Source organism: Corylus avellana, chromosome 3, assembly GCF_965113065.1.
Source record: "Corylus avellana chromosome 3, dhCorAvel1.hap1.2, whole genome shotgun sequence".
NCBI lineage: Eukaryota > Viridiplantae > Streptophyta > Magnoliopsida > Fagales > Betulaceae > Corylus > Corylus avellana.
The window spans coordinates 1,254,985-1,270,500 of record NC_142492.1 but is presented as its reverse complement, the minus strand read 5'-3'; the positions used below and the strand labels follow the sequence as shown (position 1 = coordinate 1,270,500).

General features: G+C 38.4%; 1 protein-coding gene and 1 pseudogene across 1 annotated transcript; both read right to left on the bottom strand.

Moving 5' to 3' along the window:
- Nucleotides 1–129: 129 nt before the first annotated feature.
- Nucleotides 130–6,366, bottom strand: LOC132175742 (ABC transporter C family member 3-like; annotated as a pseudogene).
- A 2,497-nt stretch (nt 6,367–8,863) lies between these two features.
- Nucleotides 8,864–15,042, bottom strand: LOC132175320 (ABC transporter C family member 3). Its single transcript, XM_059587213.2, has 10 exons — nt 12,667–15,042; nt 12,215–12,301; nt 11,449–12,099; nt 11,188–11,352; nt 10,601–10,895; nt 10,273–10,487; nt 9,886–10,191; nt 9,731–9,794; nt 9,393–9,632; nt 8,864–9,265 (listed from the first exon to the last, which is right to left on the bottom strand). The coding sequence occupies exons 1-10, from the start codon at nt 15,040–15,042 to the stop codon at nt 9,159–9,161; spliced, it is 4,506 nt and encodes a 1,501-aa protein (XP_059443196.2). The 3' UTR covers nt 8,864–9,158.
- Nucleotides 15,043–15,516: the final 474 nt, after the last annotated feature.

The following is a 15,516-nucleotide window of genomic DNA, read 5'->3' as shown; positions in this document are numbered from 1 at the left end:
AGTTATTATATAGGTGTTACATGGCAGTTCTCAATGTTCTTGGCACTCGGTAGCAAATGGAAGTAGACAAAGAAGGCTTTAAAAAGCAGACAAATTGTGATACCACTTTTCAAGTCCAGATCACATATGCCAAAAAGTTGCTCTTATCAATATCTATTATTTATCAAAACGTATGCCTAAAACACAGAGCAACCACTGACTGGATACCAAAATCCCAATAATTATGTATCAGCATTGTTCAAACAAGATCATAAAAAGCCACTGAATTTTCGTCATTGTCATGTGCTTCAGTTTTCAACACTGGAATTTGACCTCACAGTGACTCTGACACAAGTTGAGCAAAAGATGAGGACTTGTTTACTAGCAATCTGATTGGAGAATCAAATTCCTCGATAAGCCCTGCAACAAGAAATGAAAGAAAAGGATTATGAAGAAATCATTCTAAACATGAAAATACTTGTCGGAGCAAAAACTGTCGGATTAAGATGAAATCAGATATTTGTCATACTAACCATTATTTAGAAGTAGAACCATATCACTATCAAGAACCGAAGTTATCCGATGTGCAATGGTGATGACCGTACAGTTGGAAAAATGTTGCCTCAGAGTTTGCTGAATCAGATTATCCGTAGCCGTATCAACGGATGCAGTAGCTTCATCAAGCACCAATACCTTACTTTTCTTGAGTAGCACACGGCCAAGGCAGACCAGCTGCCTCTGACCCACACTCCAATTCTCTCCATTCTCACTAACTGCAGCACCCAAACAAATAAAAGCAATAAATTTCTACAAGATTTTTAGATATTCTACATAACCTCTACACTAGAGAAGTTCAAAAGACAAACCTGTAGAATCAAGTTTTCCTTCTTTCTTTCTAACTTCATCTCCAAGTCGACACTTATCCAGAGCCTACTCAATTAGAGGAGAAAAACCAAAACAATAACTAAATAAAATAAAATAAGCAGGTGCCACCAATTGACTACAAATCCTATAACCAGTTCATGTTTGATTTCTGAGGAAAACATAGCAAAAAGAAACCAACCCACCTCCCAAATTTGTTCATCTGTATACTCTTCAAGTGGGTCCAGGTTGCTTCGTACAGTCCCCTCAAACATGGTTGGATCTTGAGGGATAATACTTGGTCGAGACCGCAACTCATGCAGTCCAATCAAGGAGATGTTAATGCCATCTATCATTATTTGACCAGCAGCAGGTTCAACAATTCGAAAAAGTGCTTGTATAAGAGTTGATTTACCACTGCCTGTTCTCCCAACAATCCCCGCTTTCATTCCTCCAAGGAAAGTGCAGGTGAGACCATGTAATACAAGTGGCATTTGTGGAGCATAGCGAACCTACATTGCATAAAAATCAGTCATCAACAACCCCATATAGAACATTGCGCATTTTTGGCAGTAGTTAACAACTAAGAACTGAAAGTACCTGCAGATCACGAATATCAACTTGTCCATGTGAGGGCCAAGAATAATCTGGCTGGATTTCTTCTAACACAAGAGGTGGCTCACTCGGGATATGACTGTATTGAAATATTCTCTCTACTGATATAATGTTGTTCTCCAAATGGCAAAGATTCCATATTACCCAAGTTTGTAACATGTTTAGATTAAGTCCATATGTCACAGCTAAGCCCACAATGGCTTTAGAGAAAAAGAAAACCAGAAAAAAAAAAAGAAAAAAAGAAAAAAAAAAAAGGCAATTAGTAAGATATAAATCATGTTCCTTTAACAATTTAATTTAAGAGCAAGAAAAATTGCTAGTATGAAACTAGATGGGACATATTAACTTGGATCAATGACTCCCTTCGGAAGAGAGATCACAAAAAGTAAGGATACGGCAAATGTGATTGAAGATAACATATCCAAGCGGAAGCACAACCATCCAATTGCACCAGCAATATGGAACTTTGGCCGACAATACGCATCTGTTAGTTTCATATTTGTGCAACAAAATCTAGACTCTTCATCAAGGCTTCGGATAGTTGTTGAGCCTGAAATTGTTTCAGCAAAATGTTGTATCATTGGAGCTTTGCAAACTCCAACTAGTCTTGCTAGTTCTCGTGCTGAAGGCATGTAATATTGCTGCCGAATTATAAATTTGTGAGAACACCTTCCTCCACATGAGAAAATGATAATAATAGATTGTAGTGATGGAAGCTAGCTTTGATGGATGCTTATACGCTACATCATCTAGCAACTTAGCAAAAATCTATCTTAAGAAAACACATTGTTAAACAAGTATTTATAAATCCGGAAGTTTGGTGGGATTTTTATATTAGTAAGGCAGCAAAACTCTGCATACAGGTTTGACGTTTTATCTATGAGACATTGTAGCATGTGGACATCATAAAATGTAAAAGAATGTAGTATGAGGAAAAAATGGTGAAATCATTTATGCCATTTGAGATGTCATCTAATTAAGTCATGTTTCAGCATAATATGTAAGACGACATTCTGAAGAAGTCAGATGATATACCTGATACCAGATACAGGTCCCAATTACTGGGATAAAAATGATGAAAACCTGCCATGCAGCCAGAGACATTACTGAAATAATTCCAAGGAGCTGGATCATCGTGAAGGCAACTTTCCCAACTTGAAATGGAATGTTCAAATCCACTGCAGTTTGGTCTGTAGAAGCCTGTGAAGGAAACATACAGCTAATTTAGTAAACATTTGATGTATGTGTAGAAGCCTGCAAGAAAATCCAATGCAGTTTATCAGAAAGGATGTGTAGGTGGGTGTGTGAGTATGTGCGTGTAAGAGAGAAAGAGAGAGGAACTGCTTAATCTAAAGAAGGGATCTATAAAAAAAAAAAAAAAATTGCAAACTAGGCCTTTCTAAAGAACCCAATAAAGGAGCCTCATACAAAATTTTCCACTTACTCTATTTAGGATTCGTCCACTTGGAGTGGAATCAAAAAATGACATGGGAGCACGGAAAATGTAAAAGTGCATTTTATTGAAGAGTAGAGTGCCTGTCCTGTAACTAGCTGTTGCAAGAAGCGTCGCCCTCACAAGGATGAAAAAAGAACTACCAATGGCCAAACCGACATAGACAATTATCAGCATAGAGCTACCAACTGCAGGTTTCATGTCCTTCGAGACAGGACTTCCCCAGGCCATCCAATAATTGCTTCCAATCTGAAGGAGCTGAAAGAGAACCTGTACCAGCAACATAAAGGGCACAAGAGCTCCTCCATACGCCATGGTGATATATTTCCAGTAGACTGAAAAACTAACTTTTCCTTTCTCTCTCTCTTCTTCTTGGATAATTTGTACTTTTGACCCAACTATGTCATCTGCTTTACCATTTTGGAAATCTTTTTTTTCCTGCTTTTGAACAATCCCATTAGTACTTTCAAAAACTAACCATGCTTCTGCAGAATCAAGAGTTGACAAAGCTTTCTTATGCGCCCCCACAAGTTCCATAAAATCAGTTCCTGCATTGAGGATATCACTGTACTTCACAGCTTGAGTAATCCTTCCACAGTTCATGACCTAACAACAATTATAGGTTCAGTTCACAGAAAGAAAAGAGGAGAACAATCCCCATAAAAAAAAATAATAATAATAAAATAAAATAAAATAAAAGGAAGGAAAGAAAGTACATACAAATGGCTCACCAAGATAAGATCAGCAGCAGGTAAGAACTCCACTTGATGAGTAACATAAATCACTGTTTTGGGGCTCAAAAGGCCCAGCAAACATTCCTGCCATGTAGAATTCAATATAGTTCAAAAGCAGTTACGCAACAACCACAGAAAACAAAACAGAACAAAGTGCAATGGTATTGCAAGGATTTTCAAGTACCTCAACTTAACCCATCTTTGGATATGTTCATCAACAACTTTAAGTGCATAGTATACTAGAAAAAGAAAAAGAAAAATCATTCTATACTTATATAATAGCATTAGAATAGGGGAATAAATTGCCTTAAAGAGGTGGGATCCTGTATGAGCGTCCACAACGCTAAAAGGATCATCAAAAAGATAGATATCCGCATCTTGATACAGAGCACGTGCTATTTGGATTCTTTGCTTCTGCCCGCCGCTCAAATTGATTCCTCTCTCACCTATGACTGTTTTGATCCCCAAATGAGATAATTTCCATGTCCTTCTTCAAGGAACATGCTTCAAGGACACTCTCATACTTTTCTCTATCCATCTCCTTACCAAACAATATGTTCTCTTCTATCTTGCCACTTTGTATCCATGGTGACTGTGCAACATAGGCCTTAGTCCCACACAACTTAATGGTGCCAGATATCTTGGGCACTTCTCCCAGTATACAGGAAAGTAAACTTGACTTTCCTGAGCCAACAGTCCCACAAACAGCAACCCTCATGCCATGTTGCACTTTGAAATTTATATCTTTTAATGTTGGATTAGGGGAAGATAATTCCCAAGAGAAATTCCCATCAGTAATCTCTATTGTTGTATCAGAACTACCTCTTGGATGCTTCTCTATAACATCAGACTGCAAGTCGTCAAGACAAAGGAACCCTGCAATTCGATCTAGAGACACTTTAGTTTGAGCTATCATTGAGATTGTGTTGGGAAAATTAAAGATGGGCTCCTGAAGAATCCTTAACGTTGCAAGAGAAGATAAAATCTTCCCTGATTCAAGTGGGATCCCCATTAGTATACAGGCACCAAACGTGACCACAGAAATGAATGTGGGAGCACCCCAGAAGACAAATGAAGCCATTGCAGAAGTGTAAACTAACTTTTTCAACCATCCTCCCTCGATCTTCCTAAGCTCGTTAATTTTAGACAGAAACTTCATCTCCCATCCTTGAAGCTTGAGAATCCTCATGTTCCTCAAAATCTCAGATGTTGCCTTCATCCTTCTGTCTTTAGACTCCATTAACTTTTCCTGAAACTTCTCATATAATTTCACCAAAGGAACATTTGCCACCAAAACGATTATAGTTGCAATAAGAGTCACAATCGAAGCAAGCCCAAGATTTTTATACAAAATTAACATTGCAATAGCAATTTGTACAAGGAGCATCCAGGTATCATGCATATACACACCAAAGTCACCTACCCTCTCAGCGTCAACACTCATGAAATTGATGATTTCCCCACTAGTGCAGCCCTGCTTTGACTGGCATGAAAGGGTCAGACTTTTATTGTAGATCATTGTGATCAATACTGATCGGACCTTAATTCCAGCCTGTTGCACCCCAAAGAACCAGTGCTTCTGCGAGAGGCATTCCACAACCTTTGCAGCAAAAAACACAGAGACCAGAATATAGCCCTCATTCTTGAACTCCCGCCGCCCGTTGGGGTATTGAACAAAAGTGTCAATAAGATATGGTCCAACATAGGAAGCGAATGAATAAATAATCACCAGAATGGCCGTCAAGAGAATCTCTTTCCATGCCAAGGAGATTAATGCCTTCACCAGCTTCAGTGTGGTCGTTCTGTTAATTGTACCACACTCTGCCTCAAGCTTATTTCCAAAGGTTGGAAAGCCCCCAACTACACTATCACCAGGTTCGAGTTGAGGAACATCTTCAAAGTCTAATGTCTTCTTATTGCCAACAGCAATTAGAGGACCCATCCAGGAGAAAGTAAGAATGCTAAACTTTCCAGCATTTGAATAAGGGGTTACAGTTTCACCCCCTTACACTTATTTGAGACTGCTTCATTGCTTTCACTAGAATCACCATTCAAAAGAGGTTCTTCGAGAAGGGTATCTTCAGTACCCTCATTCTTCCCCAAAAACCCCACATAACAGAAGAACAAACCAGTGACAACGGAGACGACATCGGAAACAAAATACTGAACGGATACATTAACATGCTTTCTATAAACAACAATGTCTATAACAAGGCAGCAACAAGAAATGGAGAGGTAGAAACCCCACCAAACTCTCAATAAAAGCGGGTACTTTGGTTCACCGGAATTAAACAAATGGGTACGGAAGAATACACAAAGCGCCCCCCAAGCGAGTGTTCTAAGGGCCAAGTCCAAAAGGGTCACTAGCCCTTCATCAGACCAACCATTTCTATACCAATAAAAGTAATTCAGTAAACATAAGACAAGACTAAACAGAGAAACAGATAAACAACAAAACAGAGTACTCTGTTTATGGTACAAACCCCTGGTGTTTTCAAACCTTCCCTTTGGACCTTCACCACGACCCACCTTGAATTTCTTGCACACCCATGAGATAAACAAGACAAATAACAAAACCAGGTGTAATGAAGCAGAAACCCCACGTAGGAAAACGGGTTTGAGTAGAAAATCAGTACCTGAGTACACGGGTGAGGAGGAGTAGTAGCGAGAAAACAAGATTGACATACCGTGCTTTGAGGATGCAAGAAGTTCCATTTCTTGTGTAGCTTTTGTGGTGTGGGGGTGGGTGATGGATTCTACGTTGGACACAAAGATTTTCACGTTTATATAAGCGAAGGAGTTAGTGGGCATAGGCCATAGAGGCTATTGTCCAGAATGAGACAGAGCTAGGGCGTAGGATAACGTGGCGTCGACGTCTCCGAGGCGTGAACTTAGAACTACGTAGACAGAGAAACTAGTCTGCATGTGTTTTGCTGAAATTTTGAAATCTTTCTTGGAGGCTAGAGCATGCATATACATAGATGTTTGAGAAATGAGAACCCTGCTGATTATTAGATAAAAAAATTTATGAGATTCTACAAGACAGAAATGAAGGCTAGATCTTTCATGGGTGCTTAGGAAATGGCAGAAATGAAGGGAAAAAAACTGTGTCAAAAAGAAAAAGTTCAATGTGAGAAACACTATATATATATATATATATGTTTGTTACTTGTAATGAAGTATATATTATCATTATATATCCAATTTAATGCTAAAATTTTGGAAAAATACCATTCACATTTGAATAATACATCCAACATTTGCATACTCCTACTTAGGTGTGTCAACCCGGTTGCTTATACTCGAGTATAAACCGGTAACTAAGTATTCACCGGTAACCGGGAAACCCATTTTAAAACCGGTTTGAAAAAATCGGTAGCCGGGAACCCCAGTCCGATTACCGGTTTTGAAATTTTTATATACCTGGTTATATATTATTAATTAACAATAATCAATATATATATATAGTTTTGAAATTTTTATATACCTGGTTATATATTATTAATTAACAATAATCAATATATATTATTTTCCATCTTTGTTGCTCATCCTCTTCACTCAAACAAAAACAAGCATTCTCCAATAAGTTGGCTTAATGCATTCTTTTACATAAGAGTAAAGTTGAGGGTTAGTGATTTCTTAGCGATGTGGGACAAACTTGGGAAATTTGTTTAAAAAATGCCAAAATTTTAAAAAGGGTTAAATACTAAATTAGTCCCTGGGGTTTCACAACTTTATTTTTTCCCTCCTAGGGTTTCATTTTTATCACAGGAGGTCCCTGTGGTTTTGATAAGTGACCAAATTAGTCCATCCGTTAGTTGACCGTTAGTTGACTGTACGGACTGACACGTGGACCAATCAGACGTCGACACGTGGCACATATATTAATTTTTTTTAATTAAAAAAAAAAAAAAAAAAAAAGGGACAAAACAGGGGGTGGCTCGGCCACCCCCTTGGCAATTTGGGGGTGGCTCGGCCACCCCCTTTGGCCATGGGGGTGGCCTGGCCACCCCCTTGGGCTCCAAGGGGGTGGCCGAAACCACCCCCGGTACCCACTGGGGGTGGCTCGGCCACCCCCATGGAGCCTTGGGGGTGGCCGAAACCACCCTTAAAATTTAAAATTTTACTCCTAAAATTTATGGGTTTTTGTAAAATGTCCCCCCAAAAACTAAATTTTGTACATTTTGTCCCCTCACTCATAATTGTCTAGTTCTGCCCCTGCCCGGGCTGTGCCCGTTAACCGGAACTAGCAAGTTATTGCATAATCGGGTAATCGGTTGTCCAAAATTAATAATCGGGTATCCCAATTCTGGTTGCCGATTTTGGCCAATAACCGATAATCGAGACTAGGTTGACACCCTTACTCCTAGTGTACTCTCATCACATGCATGCATTGAACATTCAATTCACAAAGTTGGTAGCTTTATTTAATTTTATTTAATTTAATTTTTTTTTATTCAGTGGGTAAGTATAGGCAAAGAGGGAAAAGGTGAATGGGGTTTGACACATCACTCACTGAAAATAATACTTAAGAGACATTAATAGAAAAGGTTGCTGTGTGTATATTGATAAGTTAATTAAGGATTCAATGAATCTTTCAAATAATTCAACAAAGAAAATGAAAGATATTGTCTAAGAAGAGAATGACATCTTAAAGTTGAGGGTTTTTTTATTAATAAATGAACTTTAGAACATTGACGCTTGAAACTAGAGAAAGAACATTAGGTATAATTTATGTCTTTGAGGAACATCACAACAACTCGGATTGGTAACCATTGAGGACTGAGAAAGATTATTTTCCTTTTCTAAATATACTGAAATAAGTTTTGAAATATTCCGACAATAATGTGATGGTGACACATTATTTGTAAACCAACTTTTGAATTTTTTTTTTGAAAAGTGTAACACTTTTCAAATGTTTGGTTTTTATATCTCTGATCTTCTAAGACTGAATTTGAAAATTCCAAGATTCGCTTCAGTAGAAACAACCGCAGCAATATTTAGACTCTAGACATTTGGCCTAGGGCACGCCACCCCTGGTTTTTTCCTTTTTTTTAATAAAGTTTTTAGATTTTTATTTTATTAAGAGTATTTTCACCATTGGAGGGAGACGTTAATAATTTTTAGTAGTTTGGAAGAAAAAAGAGAGGACATTGTCTCAATTGAAAGTTTGGTAGGAAGACATTACCAATTGAAAACTAGTTTAAGTAGAGTATGTGGATTAGTTTCCAAAAATTAATCAATATGGAAACAATATATTCTTACAATATAACAAATAGTATCTGTTGTTTGAGTCATCCATCTAGAGACATATTTTGGCAGAAATCATTTGCTGGAATCTGAACTCTGCCACAAGTCGTTTTCAATATCTATTCTTACCCTTTAATGTACAAAGTGTACACCATTGTTGCTAGGATATGCCTAAAACACACAGAAACCACTAAGGAGGTTACCCAAATCCCACTAATATGGTTCAGCAAAGCCACTGAATTCTTGTCATTGTCAAGAACTGAGATTTATAGACTGGAATTCGACCTCACAGTGTACTCTGCTACAAGTTGAGCAAAAGATGAAGACTTGTTTTCCAGCAATCTTCTTGGAGAATCATATTCCTCAATAAGCCCTGGTCCAAAAGTTAAGAGAAATCTCATAAGCCACAGGATTGTAATGAAATCATTCAAACTATAGAGAACTATTGGAGCAGAAGGTATAGGAATAGGAGTAAGATGAAATAAGATGGTCATACTGACCATTATTTAGTAGCAGAACCATGTCACTATCAAGAACTGAAGTTATTCGATGTGCAATGGTGATGACTGTACAGTTAGAAAATTGTTTTCTGAGGGTTTGCTGAATCAGATTATCTGTAGCTGTATCAACGGATGCAGTAGCTTCATCAAGCACCAATATCTTACTTTTCTTGAGTAGCACACGGCCAAGGCAGACCAGCTGCCTCTGGCCTACACTCCAATTCTCTCCATTCTCACTAACTGCAGTGACATAATATAACTATAAGCAATAAATTTCCACAATATGGTTTTGAAATTTTCTACATAACTTGTATGCTACAGAATCAGAGAAGACAAACCTGTGGAATCTAGTTTTCCTTCTTTCTTTCTAACTTCATCTCCAAGTTGACACTTATCCAGAGCCTAAACAATTAGAGGTAACAAATAAAACCCAACAGATAAAAAAACAAACAATCTGAAAATTCTTCAACTACAACGAAAGAAACTAACCCACCTCCCAAATTTGTTCGTCTGTAAACTCTTCAAGTGGATCCAGGTTGGTTCGAATAGTCCCTTCAAACATGGTTGGATCCTGAGGGATAATGCTTAGTCTTGATCTCAAATCATGCAATCCAATCAAGGAGATATTAATGCCATCTATAATTATCTGTCCAGCCGCAGGCTCAACAATGCGGAAAAGTGCTTGTACTAGAGTTGTTTTACCACTGGCTGTTCTCCCTACAATGCCAGTTTTCCTTCCTCCAGGAAAAGTGCACGTTAGACCTCGCAATATAAGTGGCATGTGTGGTGCATACCTCACCTACATTAAGCACATTATCATTAGTTAATATACATTGCATAAAATTCATAACATGTCATTACTAAGAAGAACTGAAAGTACCTGCAGATCACGAATATCAAGTTCTCCATGTGATGGCCAAGAACAATCTGGCTGGTTTTCTTCTATCAAGAGAGGAGACTCGCTCGGAATACCAGTGTATTGAAGTATTCTCTCCACTGATATCATTTTGTTCTCCATTTGGGAAAGATTCATTATTACCCAGGCTTGTAACACGTTTAAATTAAGTCCATATATCACACCTAAGCCCGCAATGCCTATATGTAAAAAAAGAAACGAAAAGACAAGTGAAATGTATACATGTTCGTTTACTAATTTAAATCAAGAGCAAGAAAAATGGTTAGTTAGACACTTGATGGGAATTACTTACCTGGATCAATGACCCCCTCTGGAACAGAGATCAAGAAAACCAAGGAGAAAAGGAATGTGATAGAAGATAGCATATCCAAGCGAAAACTCAACCATTGCATTGCACCGGAAGTATGAAACCTTGGCCGAGAATATGCATCAATGAGTTTCATATTTGTGTCACTAAATCTTGATTCTTCATCAAAACTCCTGATGGTTGTTGAGCCTGAAATTGTCTCAGCAAAATGTTGTATCACTGGAGCTTTGCACACTCCAACTAATCTTGTTAGCTCTCGGGCAGAAGGAATATAATATTGCTGCATGATTATAAGTTTTGTGAGAACACTGTCCATTTGGTAGTAGTTTGAAGGGGGTATGTTGACTTTTTCCTAATTTTTTTGATCAATTTAAACTTTTGGAAGAAAAACTAATTTATCACATATGGATTTGACATCTAGTCTAGGAGAGTTCTTAGCATGTCGAACGTATGAAACGGAAAGAATGCAATATAATGAACAACATATGGTGATGTCCTTCAGTTTGTCTGAAATGTCATAAGTCATCAGGGTAATATATAAGACAATATTCTAAGCAAGTGAGATGGAATACCTGATACCAGATACAGGTTCCAATCACTGGGATAAAAATTATGAGAACCTTCCATGCAACTTGAGACATTAGTGCAATAATTCCAAGGAGATGGATCATGGACAAGGCAAATGAGTCAAGTTGGTATGGAATGCTCCAGTCCACTGCACTTTGGTCAGAGGAAGCCTGCAAGGAAACATACAGCTTAATCTAAAGAAGAGAATTGTATAAAAATGAAAACTACAAGGAGCACCATAAAATCCTACACATTTTTCCACTTACTCTATTTACGATTCGGCCACTTGGAGTGGAATCAAAAAATGACATGGGAGCTCGGAAAATGCATAAGTGCATTTTATTGAAGAATAGAGTGGCTGTCTTGTACCCAGTAGTTACAAGAAGCATGGTTTTCACAAGGACACAAAAAGAACCTCCAATGGCCAAAGCTACGTAGACAATTATCAAGGTAGGGCTACCAACCACAGGTTTCACATTTTGTGAGACAGGGGCTTCCCAGGCCATCCAGTAGTTGCTTCCAATTTCGAGGAGTTGAATGAGAATATGTGCCACCAATATAAAGGGCACAACAGCTCCTCCGTATGCCATGGTGATATATTTCCAATACACCCAAAACCCAACTTTACCTTTCTCTCTCTCTTCTTCTTGGATAATCTGTCCTTTTGACCCAACTATGCCATCTGCTTTACAATCCTGAACATCTTTATTTTCTTGTTTTTGCACAACCCCATTAGCATTGGCCATTTTCCCATCTTCCTTGCTCATACTTTTACTTTCAGAAGCTGACCCTGCCGCTGCAGAATCAAAAGCCAATAAAGCTTTCTCCTGCGCTCCCACAAGTTCCATAATATCTGTTCCTGAATTAAGAATATCATAGTACTTTCCAGCTTGAGTAATCCTTCCATCTTTCATTACCTGACAATAATTCACAAGTTGAGTTCACCAACATCAAAGAGTTGGGGAAGAATCCATCTATAAGTTGAGTTCATAAAGAAAAAAGCTGGAAAGAAGCTAAATTTGAATGGCTTACCAAGATAAGGTCAGCAGCAGGTAAGAACTCTACTTGATGAGTAACATAAATCACTGTCTTTGAACTCAAAAGACCCAGCATACATTCCTGCCATATAGGAGAAGATATATACTTCAAAACACATTATCCAATAACCACAGAGAGAGAGAGAGAGAGAGTGAAACTGAACAAAATGTGTTGAATATGTCCTTAATTTTCAGTACAACTGACTTTAACAATTGTTGCCCACATTAAAAGTGAAGAAATCAAGAGGTGTATAGTTTCTATATATAAGTGTGGTAATTCCACATTGGAGACAATAGAGTGACAAATTGTAATTCAAGCCCTACATACATATATATTACTACTATGTATTTAGTATACCTCAACATTACATGCAGAAATTAGAAAACACTTAGCCTACGCTGAACATATAATTAAGGGCATTAGAATTCATATAGGAAATAAATTACCTTAAAAAGGTGGGATCCTGTATGAGCATCAACAGCACTAAAAGGGTCATCAAACAAATAAATATCAGCATCTTGGTATAGAGCACGCGCAATTTGGATTCTCTGCTTCTGCCCACCACTCAAATTGATTCCCCTCTCACCAATGATTGTCTGATCCCCAAACGAGAGAATTTCCAGGTCCTTCTTCAAGGAACAAGCTTCAAGGACCCTGTTATACCTTTCTCTTTCCATCTCCTTGCCAAACAATATGTTCTCTTCTATCTTGCCACTTTGTATCCATGGGGACTGAGGAACATAGGCCTTTGTCCCACACAGCTTAATGGTCCCAGATATCTTGGGTACTTCTCCAAGGATACAGGAGAGCAAACTGGACTTGCCTGAGCCAACAGTCCCACAAACAGCAACCCTCATGCCATGTTGCACTTTAAAATTTATTTCTTTTAATGTTGGATTAAGGGAAGACAAATCCCAAGAGAAATTCCCTTCAATGATCTCTATTGCTGCATCATAACTACCCCTGGAAACCTTCTCTATAACATCAGATTGCAGGTCATCAAGACAAAGGAACGATGCAATTCGATTGAGGGATACTTTTGTTTGAACTATCATGGAGATTGTGTAAGGAAGATTAAACATGGCCCCATGAAGAATTTCGAAGGTTGCAAGTGCAGATAAGATCTTCCCTGACTCAAGTGGGATCTTCATCACCATACAGGCACCAAAAGTAGCCACAGACACAAATGTGGAGGCACTGCAGAAGACAAATGTGGTCAAAGCCGAAGTATAGACAAACTTTTTCAACCATTCTGTCTCTGTCTCTCTGAGACCCATAATTTTAGATAGAAACTTCATCTCCCATCCTTGAAGCTTAAGAATTCTCATGTTCCTTAAAATCTCAGACGTTGCCTTCATCCTTCTGTCTTTTGACTCCATCACCTTGTCCTGAAACTTCTCTTCTAACTTTGCCAAGGGAATATTTGCCAAAATAAAAAGTATAGTCGCAATAAAAGCCACGATTGAAGCAAGTCCAAGATTTTTATACAAAATTAACAGGGCAATAGGAACTTCCACAAGCACCATCCATGTACTGCTCACATACCAACTGAAGGCACCTACCCTATCTGCATCAATAGCCATGAAATTGATCATCTCCCCACTGGTGTGGCACTGCTTCGACTGCCATGAAAGGGTCAAACTTTTATTATAGATGATGGTGACCAACACTGATCGGATTCTTATTCCAATCTGTTGCAGCCTGAAGTGTAATTGCCTCTGCGAGAGGCACTGCACAAGTTTTGCAGCAAAAAACACTGAAACCAGAACATAGCCCTCATTCTTGAACTTCCGACGCCCGTTGAGGTATTGAACAAAAGTGTCAATAAGAAATGGTCCGACATAGGAAGCCAATGCGGATATAATCTCAAGAAGGCTTGTCAAAAGAATCTCTTTCCATACCAAGGAGATTAATGCCTTCACCAGCGTCAGTGTGTTCATTCTGTTAATTGTACCGCACTCTGCCTCAAGCTTCTTTCGAAAAGTTGGAAAGACCCCAACTACACTATCACCGGGAACAAGTTGAGGAACATCCTCAAGTTCTAATGTCTTCTTCTTGCCAGTAGCAATCAGAGGACCCATCCAAGAGAAAGTGAGAATGCTGAAGATTCCAGCATTCGAATAAGGGGTTAGAGTTTCACCCCCCTTACACTTATTTGACTCTGCTTCATTACTTGCACTAGAATCACCATTCAAAAGAGGTTCTTCCAGAAGGGAATCTTCAGCACCCTCATTCTTACCCAAAAACCCCATATAACAGAAGAACAAACCCGAGACAACGGAGACAACATCGGAAACAAAGTACTCAACGGATGCATTAACATGCTTTCTATAAACAACAATGTCTACAACAAGGCAGTAACAAGAAATGGAGAGGTAGAAACCCCACCAAACTCTCAATAAAAACGGGTACTTTGGTTCGCCCGAATTAAACAATTGGGTGCGGAAGTAAACACAAAGAGAACCCCAAGCGAGTGTTCTTAGTGCTAAATCCAAAAGGGTCACTAATCCTTCATCAGACCAACTGTTTCTATACCAATAAAAGTAATTCAACAAACATAAGACAAGACTAAACAGAGAAACACATAAACAACAAAGCAGAGTACTCTGTTTATGATACAAAGACGTGGTGTTTTTAATCCTTTCATTGGGACCTTCACTATGACCCACCTTGCATTTCTTGAACACGCATGAGATAAACAAGACAAACAACAAAACCAGGTGTAATGAAACAGAAAACCCGCGTAGGAAAACGGGTTTGAGGAGAAACTCGGCACCTGAGTACATGAGTGGGGAGTGGTAGCTCGAGAGCAAGATGGACATAGCGTGCTTTGAGCATTCAAGAACTTCTGAAAGGTAATGTAAGTGAACGAGTTACTAACTTACTGGAGTCTGGACGTATAGGATTGTTGTCCAATATCAGAGAGAGAGAGTCAAAGGTTGCGCTTTCGGAGGGTGTAGGAGAACGTAGTGAGCAAGTCTCCGATGTCATTAACTGCAACAAATTAAAAGTTCATGTCTTTCTGGGGAAGGCGTGCACTTGTACAGAGAGAAACAGAGACTTGGACTTTGTGGGTTGACTACTCTGCGTGCGTATGGGTTTGGTATAAACTTGTACTTGTGGTTTTGATACTACCTCAAAGTTCAAAAAAAAAATTGAAAAATTTGATTAAGGGTATAAATCTTTCGATTTCTTTTCATTACCCTATTTTGTTATAATTTTCGTTAAATTTTGTTAAAATTTCTAAAATACTTTTGTTTTTTTTTAATAAAAAAAATTTGCAAAGAATTTTTTTT

Coding starts and splice junctions, on each gene's coding strand:
- LOC132175320 (XM_059587213.2), bottom strand. CDS start 15,042: ATGTCCATCTTGCTCTCGAGCTACCACTCCCCACTCATGTACTCAGGT. Junction 9,795..9,885: donor CAGACGAACAAATTTGGGAG/GTGGGTTAGTTT, acceptor CTAATTGTTTAG/GCTCTGGATAAGTGTCAACT. Junction 9,266..9,392: donor GGTTCTGCTACTAAATAATG/GTCAGTATGACC, acceptor CTTTTGGACCAG/GGCTTATTGAGGAATATGAT.